The sequence below is a fragment of the Pelodiscus sinensis genome, chromosome 26, assembly GCF_052426305.1.
Source record: "Pelodiscus sinensis isolate ZL-2025 chromosome 26, ASM5242630v1, whole genome shotgun sequence".
NCBI classification, from domain to species: domain Eukaryota; kingdom Metazoa; phylum Chordata; order Testudines; family Trionychidae; genus Pelodiscus; species Pelodiscus sinensis.
In genome coordinates, this window is record NC_143077.1 from 8,496,703 (window position 1) to 8,510,772 (window position 14,070).

The 14,070-nt window shown below is 54.9% G+C and overlaps 1 protein-coding gene across 2 annotated transcripts in view; it reads left to right on the forward strand.

Annotated features, from left to right (window-relative positions):
• LOC102448601 (protein argonaute-1) overlaps positions 1-14,070 on the forward strand; it is a 61,304-nt gene that overhangs the window by 37,301 nt on the left and 9,933 nt on the right. For both annotated transcript variants that reach the window (XM_075909047.2, XM_075909048.2), the window contains 5 exons: positions 513-646; positions 2,838-3,022; positions 4,517-4,676; positions 6,617-6,707; positions 13,313-13,507. In XM_075909047.2, the coding sequence (XP_075765162.1) occupies positions 513-646; positions 2,838-3,022; positions 4,517-4,676; positions 6,617-6,707; positions 13,313-13,507 (765 nt within the window). The remainder of the gene's footprint in view (positions 1-512; positions 647-2,837; positions 3,023-4,516; positions 4,677-6,616; positions 6,708-13,312; positions 13,508-14,070) is intronic.

Genomic DNA, 14,070 nt, shown 5'->3' on the forward strand with positions numbered 1-14,070 from the left:
AGGCACATGGGGGTAAGTGAGCAAGTGGGTGGGTTCTTTGGCCTTTCACCGCTGCAGATATTGGTTCCAAGCTGACATTGATTTTTGTGCCCAGTGGGTCCTCCAAACCCATTTCACATGGACCACTGGACCCTTTTCTGAGACCAGCCAAGGATGTACCCCCTGGGGCTGCTGAGCAGTCAGATGGGAACAGCTCTGGGTCCTGACCAGCTCAGCGATTCTGTCCCTAAAGCCTGAGGGATTTCTACAGTTAAATCGTTCTGCATCTAAGGAAAGTACTGTGGTGTGTGGGGATGTAGGGGCGGAGCTCTTGCGACATGATTGCCTGGATCATTTCTACCCAGGTACGTTCCTGGCCCTTGTGGCAGAGGTGTCTGGGAACTCCGTCCATGACCTGACTCTTGCTCTCTTCCCCAGTTCGATCTGCCATGTAGCAAGGGGCTTTTAGCAAGGAAATGAACTGGCAGGTTGGACTCCTTGGTTCGACCTCTGTCCTCACGCTTGCCTTGCAGAACCGGGCGATCGCCACTCCCAACCAGGGCGTGTGGGACATGCGGGGGAAGCAGTTCTACAACGGGATCGAGATCAAAGTCTGGGCTATCGCCTGCTTTGCCCCCCAGAAGCAGTGTCGAGAGGAGGTGCTGAAGTAAGGAGCTGTGGTGGGGACTGGGGCGGGGAGAGTAGGGGCTGAGGCACGCCGGGCATGAGAGCTCTGTGCTGAGACATCCACTTGGCTCTTTTTAACTGCAACTGTTTGTGTTAAGAGCTGGAAATTCTTTTAAATCTAATGCTGTTCTCCACTAACACCGCCTCCCACCCGTAAGGCATGGAAATTTATCCGATATTTGTGTCCCCCTCTGGCAAACATGAGTTTATTCCCCCTGCTCCCGTTTCAGATTTACACTGGGATTTAATATAGCATCTTGGCTTCCTTTATTAGCTCTGCGCCCTCCCCCGGCTCGGGCTCTTATTCTGGTTCCCGTGAGCTCCCTCTGCTGTCTCCACCCACCCATCACACTAACCGTGGCTTGCTCTGTGTCCTGGAGTAGGAGGTGAACGTGGCTTCAAATGGGAGATGCAAACTTAAATGTTCAAAGGCAGAGAATGTGCCCTGCTGCTCTGAAAGGGCGTTTGATCCTTTGGTGGTGCTTCCTGGAAGAGCGTTAGTCATGTGTCTTGGGCATGGTCCTAGAACACCCTGCGCAGCACGGCCTCACCCCCCTTGTTGACAGAAGGCCAAGCATTGGCTGGAGCTGCCAGGGGCTTTGCTCCCTACTTACACTAGGAGCGGTCCTGCTCCGTGTTGGCATGTGGGGGACGCTTCTTCCCTGGGGTTGCCAGTTCAGCACTGTGTACCCCGCCAGCGTGAGCACTGGCCGACCCGTGGTGCACGGGCCCCAGCTGGGTACCCCAGTGAGCTGGGGGTGAGCTAAAGGTCAGTGCATCCTAGTGACCTGTGACATCAGTCTGGTCTCTGCTGGTCCCTCCGGGCTGGGCTAGGAGAATGGGTCTGATCGTCCCACTAGCTCTGATAGTCCCAGGGACGCTCCGTGTATCAGCTTGTCAGGTCAGGGAGCTTGTCCTGTTAGTTGCCCACGAAGTACCCAGGGCATTAACTGTACTAACGAAGGGGAGAGCTGCCCCTCTACAGAATCACCTGTTTTGCCTCTGGGCTTAACGGCAGCAAGGTGTTGGGCCTCATCCCTGCAGGTGTATTACAGGGCAGTCAAATGGCTACAACAATCTGCTGATTGACAGCCACGTAACTTTCATCCTTGGGAAAGGCTTCCATAGGAGAACCTGGGTTCTGTCCTCAGTTAAACAATGAGGAGGAGCTGGGGTGTAGAGAGGCTGCTTGATGTCTGGGAATGTTGCCCCTGACTTTGGGTGTTGAGCTCCCAGCAAACCGGCTGATGAATTAGACCCTCTTTTGGGTGGGGTTGCTCCCAGGCTCCCCTGCATGTTTGCTTCTTAAACTTCTTGCGCTATTTAGCCATAGAGGAATTGGCTCCTGGGCGGGACAAGTCTGACCGTTCTGTATAGGTTTCCTGGGAACACTTGAGTTGCAGTAGTCAAAGGGGAGTTCTGCCTTTGGTGACCTCTCCGAAGAGCAGGTCAGGAGTACCCTTCCTGAGCTTGCAGTCCAGGCTTTTGGGTGCACCCGCTTCAAACGATTCGCCAGCCAACTGAAAACCGCCTCAAGCCAATTCCTTCCCCCGAGTCTGGCAACGTGTGACTGATTCACATCAGCCTTCCCAAAACTGTGGAAACCCACCAGCCTGCACGGCAAGTCTGCTCGCCCCCACTTTCCTGTCATATGAATAAAAGCTGCTTGTAACTTGTTCACCCGTCAAAATAAATTCCTCGCAGTGTGGGCGGGGAGATTTTTGCCAGGCTGGATCGGCTCAGCTGTTACACGTGTCGGTTGGTCGACCTGTGGCCGCAAAGCATATTGATTCAGAGCTGGGAGACGACTCCCTTTTTCCCGTCCTCTTCGGGTCGGTCAAGTGTTAACCAGTGTTCTAATTTTTTCCATCCATGTGCAGAATAAATGTTCTTGCGTACACCAAGACATGCAGAAGTGCACCACTAATCAAAACGTATGTTACTGGTTGTGGGCAGCTGTGGGCGCTCTGCTAATCAGCTGGGCAGTACCTGAATTTCTCCTGGGTGGCTGCCCAGGTGTGCAACTTACAGGGAAAACTGGTGTTAATGGCATCCCACTAAGTGGTGGGAATGGAACGGGCCCGTTTCCCGTGCCACGCTGCTCAGTGCTCCGCGTGAAAGACATATCACGTGCACACCGGGACTGACTTCTCCTTTCCCTCTCGGCGCAGGAACTTCACAGACCAGCTGCGCAAAATCTCCAAGGATGCAGGGATGCCAATCCAAGGCCAGCCGTGTTTCTGCAAATACGCACAGGGCGCAGACAGCGTGGAGCCGATGTTCCGACACCTGAAAAACACCTATTCTGGGCTCCAGCTCATCATCGTCATCCTGCCAGGGAAAACACCTGTGTATGGTACATCCACGCGGGGAGGGCTGTAAATAGAAATTCTTCAGTCTATTGTGTCAGCTGCTGCACCAGAAACAGCCCGCTCCCGATGTGAGAATTGACCTTGCAAGCCGCTAATTCCCTTCTGTGCTCTGTAGCCAGCATGCGGGTAGAGACCGGTCAATGTGGGTTAGAAATGTGATGTGCTGAAAAGAGACGGCTTCTAATGAGAGCAGCTTCTTGTGGCATTGGGACATCCCCTCAGCAGCATTTGTATCCCAGCCGTGTCTGCGTGTTAGCCACTGGGATGACGATGAGCAACCTCGGCTAGTGAGTGGGCTGCATAGGTGGCCCTCCTTCATCTCGGTGGGCTGCAAGATTGTCATAGCCCAGACGGTCTCCTGGGCCGAGGGTAGTTTGGCTCATGGCACTTGCGTACCTAGAACGTGCGAGGCTGTGCCGACTGGGCCCAGGCTTTATGTGCGTGTCACTTTAGTAATGCCGGTAGAAAAGATGTATGTGGACGGAAACTGGTGGAGTCTGGCAAACTTGCACATGGGCAAGCGGCCCACAAGACAGACACAGGCTGCCCACCACTGCATTGGGATGACTGATGGAGGAGCGTGTGGCTTCTCCCTCATTTGACGTCTTGACATCCCAAATTAACGCCTTTTTAAAAGAGGTGCCGTAGCTCCACCAGAAGTTCCGGGTTCCATGCAGAAATCACTGGGTGGGGGAATCTCTCCTCTGTGTCATTTGGAAGATCCAGCTGGAGGTTCCTCATAGGCCCTTTTGGTCTTGCAATCGCAAGTGCGGGACCCAGGATTGCCGTAACGGCTGAACTGCCGGCCGGAAATGAAATACAAAAGGGAGCCACAGAAATGGCGAAATGCCTCTGGGATGGTTAAGAGCCGCATGGGAACACAGGCCAAGAGAGCCAATTGCAGAACAGCCTTGAATCTGCGTCCCAGCTGCCCACTCGTTGATTTGCCTCCGCACGCAAAGCCTGCTGCGTAGAGCGTTGGCAGTAAGACTGGAAGCGTTAACCGTCCAAGTGCCTCGATACTTACCTCCCACCGCTGGTCTGGGGGCCTGGGTGCTCCCCAGGCATTGCCTCTCTCAGTTCCAGGCTGTGGTAGGGAAGAACTAGCTCTGTTCTGCAGGTGGATGTACTGAAGTGCAGTGGTGAAGTGACCCTCCCGGTGGGGGGAGGGGATGAGCTGGGAGTAAAACCCAGGAGTCCTGGCTTGCGGCCCCAGGTGCAGGCCCAGCCGAAGAGGTCGCAGGGCACAAGGCAGCACACTGTGTTTTGCTGAGCCACACGAACCCCAGTCAGGGCAGCAAGTGAGCCACTGGGTGGGCAGGGCCGGGAGCATGGCAGTGCGTGGCCCTGAATACACGGGGCCCATGGCAACCGCCTCGCTTGCCTTGTCCAAAGGCCGGGCCTGCCCAGGTGCTTTAGGTGCTTTCTTTCCCAGCTATGGTGGCTGCTGTGTTAACACTCTGCCTCTCTGCTGGCAGCCGAGGTGAAGCGTGTAGGGGACACGCTCCTGGGGATGGCCACGCAGTGCGTTCAGGTCAAGAACGTGGTGAAAACCTCCCCACAGACCCTCTCCAACCTCTGCCTCAAAATCAACGTCAAACTGGGTGGGATCAACAACATCCTCGTGCCTCACCAGCGGTACGTATGAGCCCCCTGCTTACCGCCTCTGTGCCTACCGCCTCCTCTCCTCCCCCTTTATCCTTATTGCCTCTTTTCCTCTTCATAGAATCCTAGAACCCCGGAGGGGGGAAGAGACCTCAGAAGTCATCAAGTCCAGCCCCCTGCCCAAGGCAGAACCAATCCCAACTAAATCAACCCAGCCAGGGCTTTAAGCTGGGACTTAAAAACCTCTAGGGATGGAGATTGCAATCCCGCCTTAGGGAACCCATCCCAGGGCTTCCCCCCCCCCCCCCCCCCCCAGGGAAACAGTTTTTCCTAATATCCAACCTAGCCCTCCCCCGTTGCAACTTGAGACCCTTGCTCCTCATTCTGCCATCTGCCCCCACTGAGAACAGCCTCTCTCCAGCCTCTTTGGTACCTTCTCAACCTTTCTGCTCTGGTGAGGCGGTCAGGAGAGGAGCTGCTGCTGGCAAGTCATGCAGGGCTTTCGTCCCTCCTGTTGCCTAGCGTGCTGCTTCCACTCTGCTCCAGTGGGGCTGGGATCAAGGGAGCAGTGCCAGCCCCTCTCTGTCTGGCCTTACTGGCAGAGAGCTTGGCAAGTGATGGTTTAGACTCCCCTGTTCTGGGATGAAATACAAGCCCAGTGCTGCCTGTGACGCGAACCTGAAAACCGCGTCAGCTGCAGAAATGGCAGTGGAGACGGCCTCTCCCCCGTTGCTAGAGTCACTAGGCGAGTTACCAGCATGGACCGAAACCTATCGGGGGGGCAGTGCCACAGATGAGGCCTCAAAATACACCTTCCCCCCTCCCCCACCCCGGAACGGACTCCTCCCTTCCAGGGACGGAGGGAGAAGAAAAGTCTTGCAGTGTATCCTGAAGGTCACTGAATCCAGGCTTCCAATCGAGGCGAGGAAACGAATTGCAAAGTGGAAAGCCCTGTGCTAAAAATGCCCTGCTGCTGCCTCCCTCGGCCCCTCTCCCCCTCCGCAAGACAGCTGAGCGTGTGCCCCTAGCTAGGCAGGGGCCGTCGGTCTAATCTTGGAACAGCCGAAAGGGGAGTGATTTGAAGCCATGTGCTGTGCAAATGGAGTCGTCCCGTCTCTCTGCCCCCCCCTCCTCCCCCAGCGATATTCCTGTTGTGCAGCTGGGGCAGAGTCAGATAGCCAGTGAAGAATGTTAGCGCAGGGTGTGTTCTGAAAAGGAGCTCACACCCCCTGCCACTCCTCGGTCTGTATTTTTCTGCCTTTGTCACTCACGGTACGTCTACACTGCCCACTTATTTCGAAATAAGCTATTCTGGAGGAAATACTCTGAAATAGCTTATTTCGAAATAACACGTCTACATTGCAGGGAAGCATCAAAATGAGTCCGAGGCAGGCTTCCCTAATATGGACGTGCTACCTCAATTTAGAGCTCCAGGAGGTGCTGGGGAGTAATTACTTTGAATGGTCCTGGGGGAGAAGCTATTTCGAAATAGCAGCAGTGGAGCATCCACACTACAGCTACCCCGAAATGGCTATTTCGGAAGAGGCGTTATTCCTCGTGGAATGAGGTTTACAGACGTCGGAATAAGCCGCCCGTTGTTCCGAATTTATTTTGAACTAACGGAATGGCTGTGTAGTCGCTCGCATTGTTTTTTCGGAATAACCGTGCTGTGTAGACACACCCTAAGAGAATAAGTCCCTAGCCATGCAAAGATTGAAGCAGCTATTTGACTTGCTAGGTGTGAATCACACACTGAACTTTGCCCACTGTGTCCTGCTAACCCAAGGCCTAAGTGCTTGCAGGATTGGGCCCTAGTGAGTTGGTTTGGGTATGTCCAGGGCCCTTCGCCCTCACTCACTACGGGGGTCTGCCTCTAAACCCAAGCAGCTTAGAAATGTGGCCGACATGGGACAGTGCGTGGGGAGCTGATGGCCTAGCTGCAAACGTTTCCTCTGTCTCTTCTCTCCAATCAGCTCGGCCGTCTTTCAGCAGCCTGTGATCTTCCTGGGTGCCGATGTCACTCACCCGCCAGCAGGGGACGGGAAGAAGCCTTCCATAACGGCCGTATGTTGCCTTTCCGGTGGGGAGCGCTGTGTCTGGTGCTGCCCTTTGGGGAGGGAGGGAGGGGGGCATCCGTGTGAAGCGGAGGCCGTGGGCTCTGGGTGGACCCTTCGTGCTGTCCAGACAGAGCAGTCTGGCCCTGAACCCTTTGTGCATGTAGACAGAAGCCAGGCTTGTTTCTAATGCCTGTCAGTGTCACTGTTTCAGCTGGGCTCCAGCCCCCCCAGGCCCAGGTTCGCAGTAGAGAGCAGCCCTCCCCTTTGTTAATGCCCTGGGTACTTTGCAGGCCACTCACAGGACCAGCTCCCCACCCTGATGAGCTGATACACAGAGCGTCCCTGGCTGCCGACCTCCAACCGGGAAAATGGGACAGGGTGTCTAGGGATGTTAAATATCAGTTAATTGAATAGTCGAGTAACCGCATGAATTCTTATTGGTTACTCGACTATTCTGTAGTCCCCGGAGGTGGGGCTGGTAGCAGGTACGCTCCGGCCCCACTCCTGAGGACTCCCTGCCACTCTGTATCAGAGGCAGCAGCGCAGGGTGCCAGGCAGGAGCTGGTCCGCGAGGAGAGCCAGTTTAAAAACCAGCTCCTCTGGTGGACCGGCTGCTTGTCACCTTGCACTGCTGCCTCTGATACAGAAGCAGCAGCGCAGGGTGGCAGCAGCCTCTATCCAGTGATGAGGAGGATCTGAGCTCCTGGACCTGGCGCAAGCTGGAACTGAGACAAGCTGCTGGCCAGCCTGCTAAAAAATGTACTGGCAAGATGGGGGTGGGGCGAGGAATGCGGGTAGTCTACAGCATTAACGTATACGCTTTTGCTTATCGGTTAATAGACTACACTAGCATATCCCTAAGGGTGACGGCTGTGAACACAGAGGGATTCTAGTGACCCTGGATGACAAGCCACCTTTGGCCATCTCCAGAGAGCTCGTGCAGCAAGTGGGAAAATGAGGTTGGTCCATTTCCCAGCCCTACCCTGGAGGGAATGGCAGAGACCAGACTGACACGTCACAGAGTCACTAGAATGCCCTGATCTTTAGGTCACCCCCAGCTCAGGGGGTTCCCAGCCCAAACTGTTGCCTATGAAATACCCAGCGGGATCTGGGGCCAGGTCCTAAAACACCCCGAGCAGCACTGCCTCACCCCCCTTGTTGGCAGAAGGCCAAGCGTTGGCTGGGGCTGGTGGGGACTTTGCTCCCCACTAACGACTAGGCGCGGTCCTGTGCTGTATCCGTGCATCGGTGATGCTTCCTCCCTAGGGCTGCCAGTTCAGCACTGCTCACCCCACCAGCGTGAGCACTGGCCGGCCCGTGGCGCACTGGCCCCAGCTGGGTACCCCAGTGAGCTGGGGGTGAGCTAAAGGTCAGTGCATCCTAGTGACCTGTGACATCAGTCTGGTCTCTGCTGGTCCCTCCGGGGTGGGCTAGGAGAATGGGTCTGATCGTGCCACGAGCTCTCTGGAGATGGCCAAAGGTGGCTTGTCATCCAGGGCCACTGGAGTCCCTCCATGTTCACAGCCGTCACCCTGTCCCGCTTTCCCGCGTGGGAAGTCTACAGGGCAGGGACGCTCCGTGTATCAGCTTGTCAGGGCAGGGAGCTTGTCCCGTTAGTTGCCCACGAAGTACCCAGGGCATTAACTGTACTAACAGAGGGGAGAGCTGCCCCTCTACTGAATCACCTGCTTTGCCTCTGGGCTTGCTGTGGAGTACAAGCAGGGCTTAACTGATCTGGCTGGGGAAGTGACTCAGCTGCAACAAGCCAGGAAAATCTTGCTTATGCAGAGCCCTCTATTCCGCCACCAGCTGAGGACTCAGTGGTGTTAGAGTCCGCAGTGTCGCTTGACCTTGAGCAAGACCCAAAGCAAGCTCCCTCCCTGCAGGGGGAGGGATAGCTCAGTGGTTTGAGCATTGGCCTGCTAAACCCGGGGTTGTGAGTTCAATCCTTGCAGAGGCCATTTAGGGATTTGGGGCAAAAATTCATCAGGGATGGTCCTGCTGTGAAGGCAGGGGACTGGACTCAATGACCTTTCAAGGTCTCTTCCAGTTCTACGAGATAAGTAATCTCCATTATTAAAATTAAATTATTAAAAGGTTGCCCTGGCTGGCATGGGACAAAGGGAAGATGAAACAATCTGACAGTGTGGCAACTTACCCCTTTCTCAGGATTTTAAAATAACCCCCCCCCCCCCAGTGTTTGTTCCAGCTGAGGAGGCTGTGGGGTTCAAGCAGCTCTGACCAGGTCAGGATTTTCTTTGTAAACCCCTTTCCGCATCAGGATTCAGAGCTCGGGTTTCCTTGGCATGTGAAATCATCCTCTTTGGGCGTGTTCCTCCTTCATTAGGAGGAGATGGAGCAATAAGGGGTTTTGGTCATTTCTTGGCACATGTAGATAGGACCTGAAGAACAGAAAAGAAATTCAAGGAATAACTCTGGTTGTAGGGCCTGGCAGTCAGCCCTTGTTTCTGAGGGTCCTGTCTTATCATATGAGCCCGTGGAATCTAGTTCCTTGGCCAGGTTTATAACAGTAATGGTACTTGGTGCCTCCCTAGCACCGTGCTTCAGATACCTTGGCAAGGCAGAGTATTGTGCCCATTTTAAAGATTTGTCTCGGATGGAATTGGGTGTTCCGTGTGGAGGGTGCCTGAGGGTCTAGGTATCCAGGTTTCCAGAGGAAGAACATGAGCTCCAGGGAGTTGAAATGTGTGTGGTGCCACCAAAGGAGATAGCGGAAGATCTGAGCGTTGTCCTGACGCTCTTCGTCTCCTGCGGCTGGGTGCTAGGGGGAGACCCTTGGACGCAGCACTGGATGTGGTTCATGCATAGAATGGGCCCAACCTATGGTGTGGACACCCTTGGCTTAACTGAAAAGCACATCCTGCCTACAAGCCGGTCAAGTAATTCTCTCTTCCTGCTCCGACGGGTCCCTCCCAGCCCAGGGGCAGTGAGGGGATGTGAGCCCCGAATTGGGATTTAGTCCCTTTCAGCTGGATGTGGGGGGTTGGGGGCGTGAATCCCAAAACACGCTACAGTAGAGCAATGAACTGCTCTCCCCAGTCGTGGCCTCTCGGCACTGGCTGCTTTAAAGCAGTGGTTTTCAAACGACAGGTCACAGCCTGGTACTTGGCCATGGCATGCCAGGCACTGGGGCTTGTTGCTGCAGAGAAAACAGTTGACCAGGGAGCAGGGGGGCGCTAAGGCAGTGACCTGCCTGTCCTGACACCACAGACTACGCTGCGCCTCAGAAGCGGCCGGCAGCAAGCCCGGCTTTTAGCTCGGGGGTGGGAAGAGCGCACAGGGCTCGATGCACTGCCTCTGCCCTGAGCACTAGCTCCGCACCCCCATTGGCTGGGAACCTGCTTCTGGGGTGCAGCATGGTCTGTGGTGAAAGGAGAGGTGGGGAGCTGCCTTAGCCCCCCCACCCCCACTGCACTGCTGACTAGGAGCCACTCAAGGTAAACCCCACCTGCCCCAGCTCTGGACCCCCCTCCTATACCCCTAAGCTGCTCTCCTCAGCCTCGTCAGCGCCCCCCCCCCCCCCCCAAGCCCACACTCTTGTCAAATTATGTTGGGTCACGACATCAACAATTTTCTTCATCTGGTGGGTCATGAGGAAAAACAAGTTTGAAAACCGCTGCTTTAGGGTCTGTCTGAACCGGAGTGGGACGTGTCCTTTCCAGGTCAGGTTGGCATGCCCACGCTAGCTCCGACAGGGCTCACCTGCCCAAAAGAGCAGCAGAGCCACGAAGGTGGAAGCGCTGGGATGGGCTAGCCGCCCTAGTAGGATCCTGTCTGCAAGCAGAGGCGCATACTCGGGCAGCGCATCGGGGCTGCACTTCTTCTTGTCCTCTCGGTGGATCAGAGCTAGCAGGGGAGTTTTCTCCACTGAGCACGACCCCTCTAGCTTCAGCTGATGGAGGCTGCTGATTCCTGCCCAGGTGGTACGGTCCCAAGGACGGGCGGTTGTCCTTCGGGGGGGAGGGCTTGACGGGGAAGCTGTTCCCTCATCCGAGGAGGAATCGTTCTAGGATCAGTGGCGAGGCGGCCTGCCCCCGCATCCCTTTCCTGGACTCCAGGGCAGCTTTGTTCTCCCATTACGAAATAATCTCCAGTGACTTCCGCCGTCCCCGGGGCTGCGTCACACTCCCGCATAGCTGCTCGTGGTCTTCCTGCCCCTGACGTTGTCAAGGTCGCCTTTTCAGAGGCATGCGAATTCACTGCCATTCCTGCAGGCCCCCAAGGCCAGTACTGCTGCCTAGCAACTGGGAGACGTGAAGGGTGACTCAGACCCTCATCGCTTCCTTAGAAACCAGAAGGGCAGCAAGCCATGGAGACAGTTTTGCTGGCTCCTTGACAGGCGCTGGAGTTCTGTGCGCCAGTGGTGCATTCGAGGACTGTTCGCCGAGTGTTAGCAGAGTCCAAGGGGACTCTGCAACCTGCAGATGCCTTTTAAGAATGTTTATCCAGCTAGGAGTTGGCTTTTGGGCAGAAATGCTTCCTTGGGTTGCCCCTGGACACCTCAGAATGCTGCCCCGCCATTCTGATACCACGGTGATGGGCCTGGGATAAGAACCTAACGGGAGCAGAGAGCTCTCTGATGTTTGTCAAACAGGGATCTGAATGCAGCCTGACGCTGCTGCAGCATTTCAATAGGGAGCCTGGGTCTGTCTCTCTGGAAATTGCTGGCCCAAGGATATAATATGGCGCGTGCTGCAGCGTCTTCCATCCGCAGGTGTCCGAACACTTAACAGAAGTGTCTTAACCTCAGTTCAGGGTGCAGGGGTGGGGGTGGGAAGCAGTTTTGTTACTTCATTTAAAGGCACGGAAATGGGTGTCGGGCTCTGGACAGCTCCCACGTTCCTCAGAAGAGGCCTCTGCCGGTCTTGATGGTTCTGCGGAGGCTGTTTTGTTGAATCAAGCTAAATAGGGAATATGTGTCAGACGGTGAAGGGTGTAGCTGGACTGGTGCCGGGCAGGGTGGAACACTCCGTCCCTGCCAGTCCGTTCCCTTATTTATATCAGCGCAACAAGCGAATCCTTCCCGTCGCTTCCACCCTAGAGCTGTCAAGTGCACATGCCTACCAAGGATCTGTGAATTGTTTTTCCTGTGAGTGGTATGTTCAGCTTGCTCTGTGGCCAGGCCTGCTGACACGGGAGCAGCGGAGGCAACTGCCCCAGACCCTTTAAATCTCCGCATGCTGGAGATCCGTGCACTGTGCTCCAGACTGTGCTGACTGGGTGAGGCTCCCTAGCCCAGGGCCCTAGCAATTCTGGTTGTTCCCATGTGCATGGATTTATCAGCAGAGTCTGGGATGGAAGCTCAAGGACACTTGTCTCCCAGTCCCATGTTCAGTTGTTATGTTTAAAAGAAGCACATGGGATCTTTTTCAGGGGGATAAGACACCACGCTGCATTTATTGACAGTATAACAAATGACAGCTTGCACGCGCACGCACACGCACACGCACACCCCTCCTCTCCTGCTGATGGAATAGTTACCAGTCTGTTCTCGGCCCAACTTATTGGCCAGATAGGTCAGGTGTGAGGGGGGGAGCCGGGTTCGTGTCAGTCCAGACTGGTGCTCCTCTTGGGCTTGATCTTAGCAGGACAGAACCCGAAGAACCGTACAAGACACCCCCTTCTTTTATAGGATTTTCCTTCCATGCAAGTCTATGCATTTTGCTATGCATTTGTCAGGCCATAATTAGTCATTCAACATCACAATCAGTCTTCCTATGACGTGCTTATTGGGAAGAAGTTGTTCTCACAGTCATCTGCAATCAGTATGCTGACGACCCTTCCTGGGTGTTGTCTTTCCAGCGAAAGTTGTGATTAGTTCCCTATCGGGGTGGTTGCCACTAGTTTCAGGGTTCATCTGTCTGCCCCAGTAGTCTGCGTCTTCTGCGTGCTTTCACTTAGTTGATTATTATTTGGTGCTTCTGAGTCTTCAGCTCTTCCTCTGACCATTTGAGCACGCAGTTGTCTTCACACTTAATCTCTCCTAAAACATTCTCGCTCTCATTCACACAACCAATACATTTACAGAATTGCTGCACGGAACAAAGGCTACTTCTAGTCACTTGAACAAAGTTACAAAGTCTTTCAACGTTAAACTTCTTTCTATCTAACACTAACATCGCTATGTCTTACAGTATTCCATCTCTTCACTTTAACATGCTAACATCTAAGTTAACAAAGCTGCCTGACCTGTTTGCAGCAAACCTTTTGCTGTAGCATACATTTATTACAACTGATTTACTAGTTACAAAATTCCAATTCCAGTGTTACTCAGTCTGTCCGTCGGGATGTCTCCAGAGAATGCTTTGCAGCCTTGGCTTCGTAGCAGGAAGGGGAGGGAGGCAGTAGTGAGCTGGGATCCCAGAACTGGCGGGTGGCCGGGCATTGGGAAAGCCCAGCTGTTGGTTGTTGGAAGTGGTTCCTTTTGGATCCAGGTTCTGCGAATGCTCCTCCTTTCATCCTGTAGCCCCTCCCTGAGCTCCAGGAGTGGGGGGTGATGCTCTGACCAAGGGTCCCTAGGAAAGCACTTAATAAGCCAGTCAAGTCCTTTCCCCTTTGATTTGTAATGGTCCGTCTGTTTGGCCCCTGCAGGTGGTGGGCAGCATGGATGCCCACCCGAGCCGTTACTGTGCCACAGTACGGGTTCAGCGCCCTCGGCAGGAGATCATCGAGGACCTGTCCTACATGGTGAGGGAGCTGCTCATCCAGTTCTACAAATCCACCCGCTTCAAACCCACCAGGATCATCTTCTACCGGGACGGGGTTCCGGAAGGGCAGCTCCCGCAGGTAAGGAGCCCACCGGTGGGGCTGGGAAATGTGGTGCAGGTGCCTGGCACTTGCTCCCCTGCAGAATGGCTGGCACTCGTGCAGAGGAGGAGGCGTTGAGCTCCGGAGGTGCCTCATTCAGCGTTCACAGCCCAGGGTTCGTTTTGTGTTGTCTGCGTGGAAGGGCAGAGCTAAGCGAGCCACGGCACTGGGCAAGCGCTGCCCGGGCACCGCTGCCAGCTCTGTTCAGTCGCGACCGGAGTAGCCTCTGATGCTTGGCGTGCCAGACGTCTGTCTGCCTCTGCTCAGACACAGGCGGCTGGATGGTTTTGCAGAGCAGAACAGTCAGTCAGGGGCGAAGTCGCTGTATGGGCTTTGGCCTTTCACCCTAGGCTGGATTTGAACTTGGGTCTAGAAGAATGAAGAGGCCTGGCTGCTGTTACCTGCTCTGCATAGAGAGGTACACAGGGGTCTCATGCCTCCCTGCTCTCTGGTGTCCCCTCCGGATGTGTCAGGATACACGGTTACCCGACGAGCCTGGGCTCATCCGTTAACCTTGGTGGTTTAAACACAAGACCCTCCCC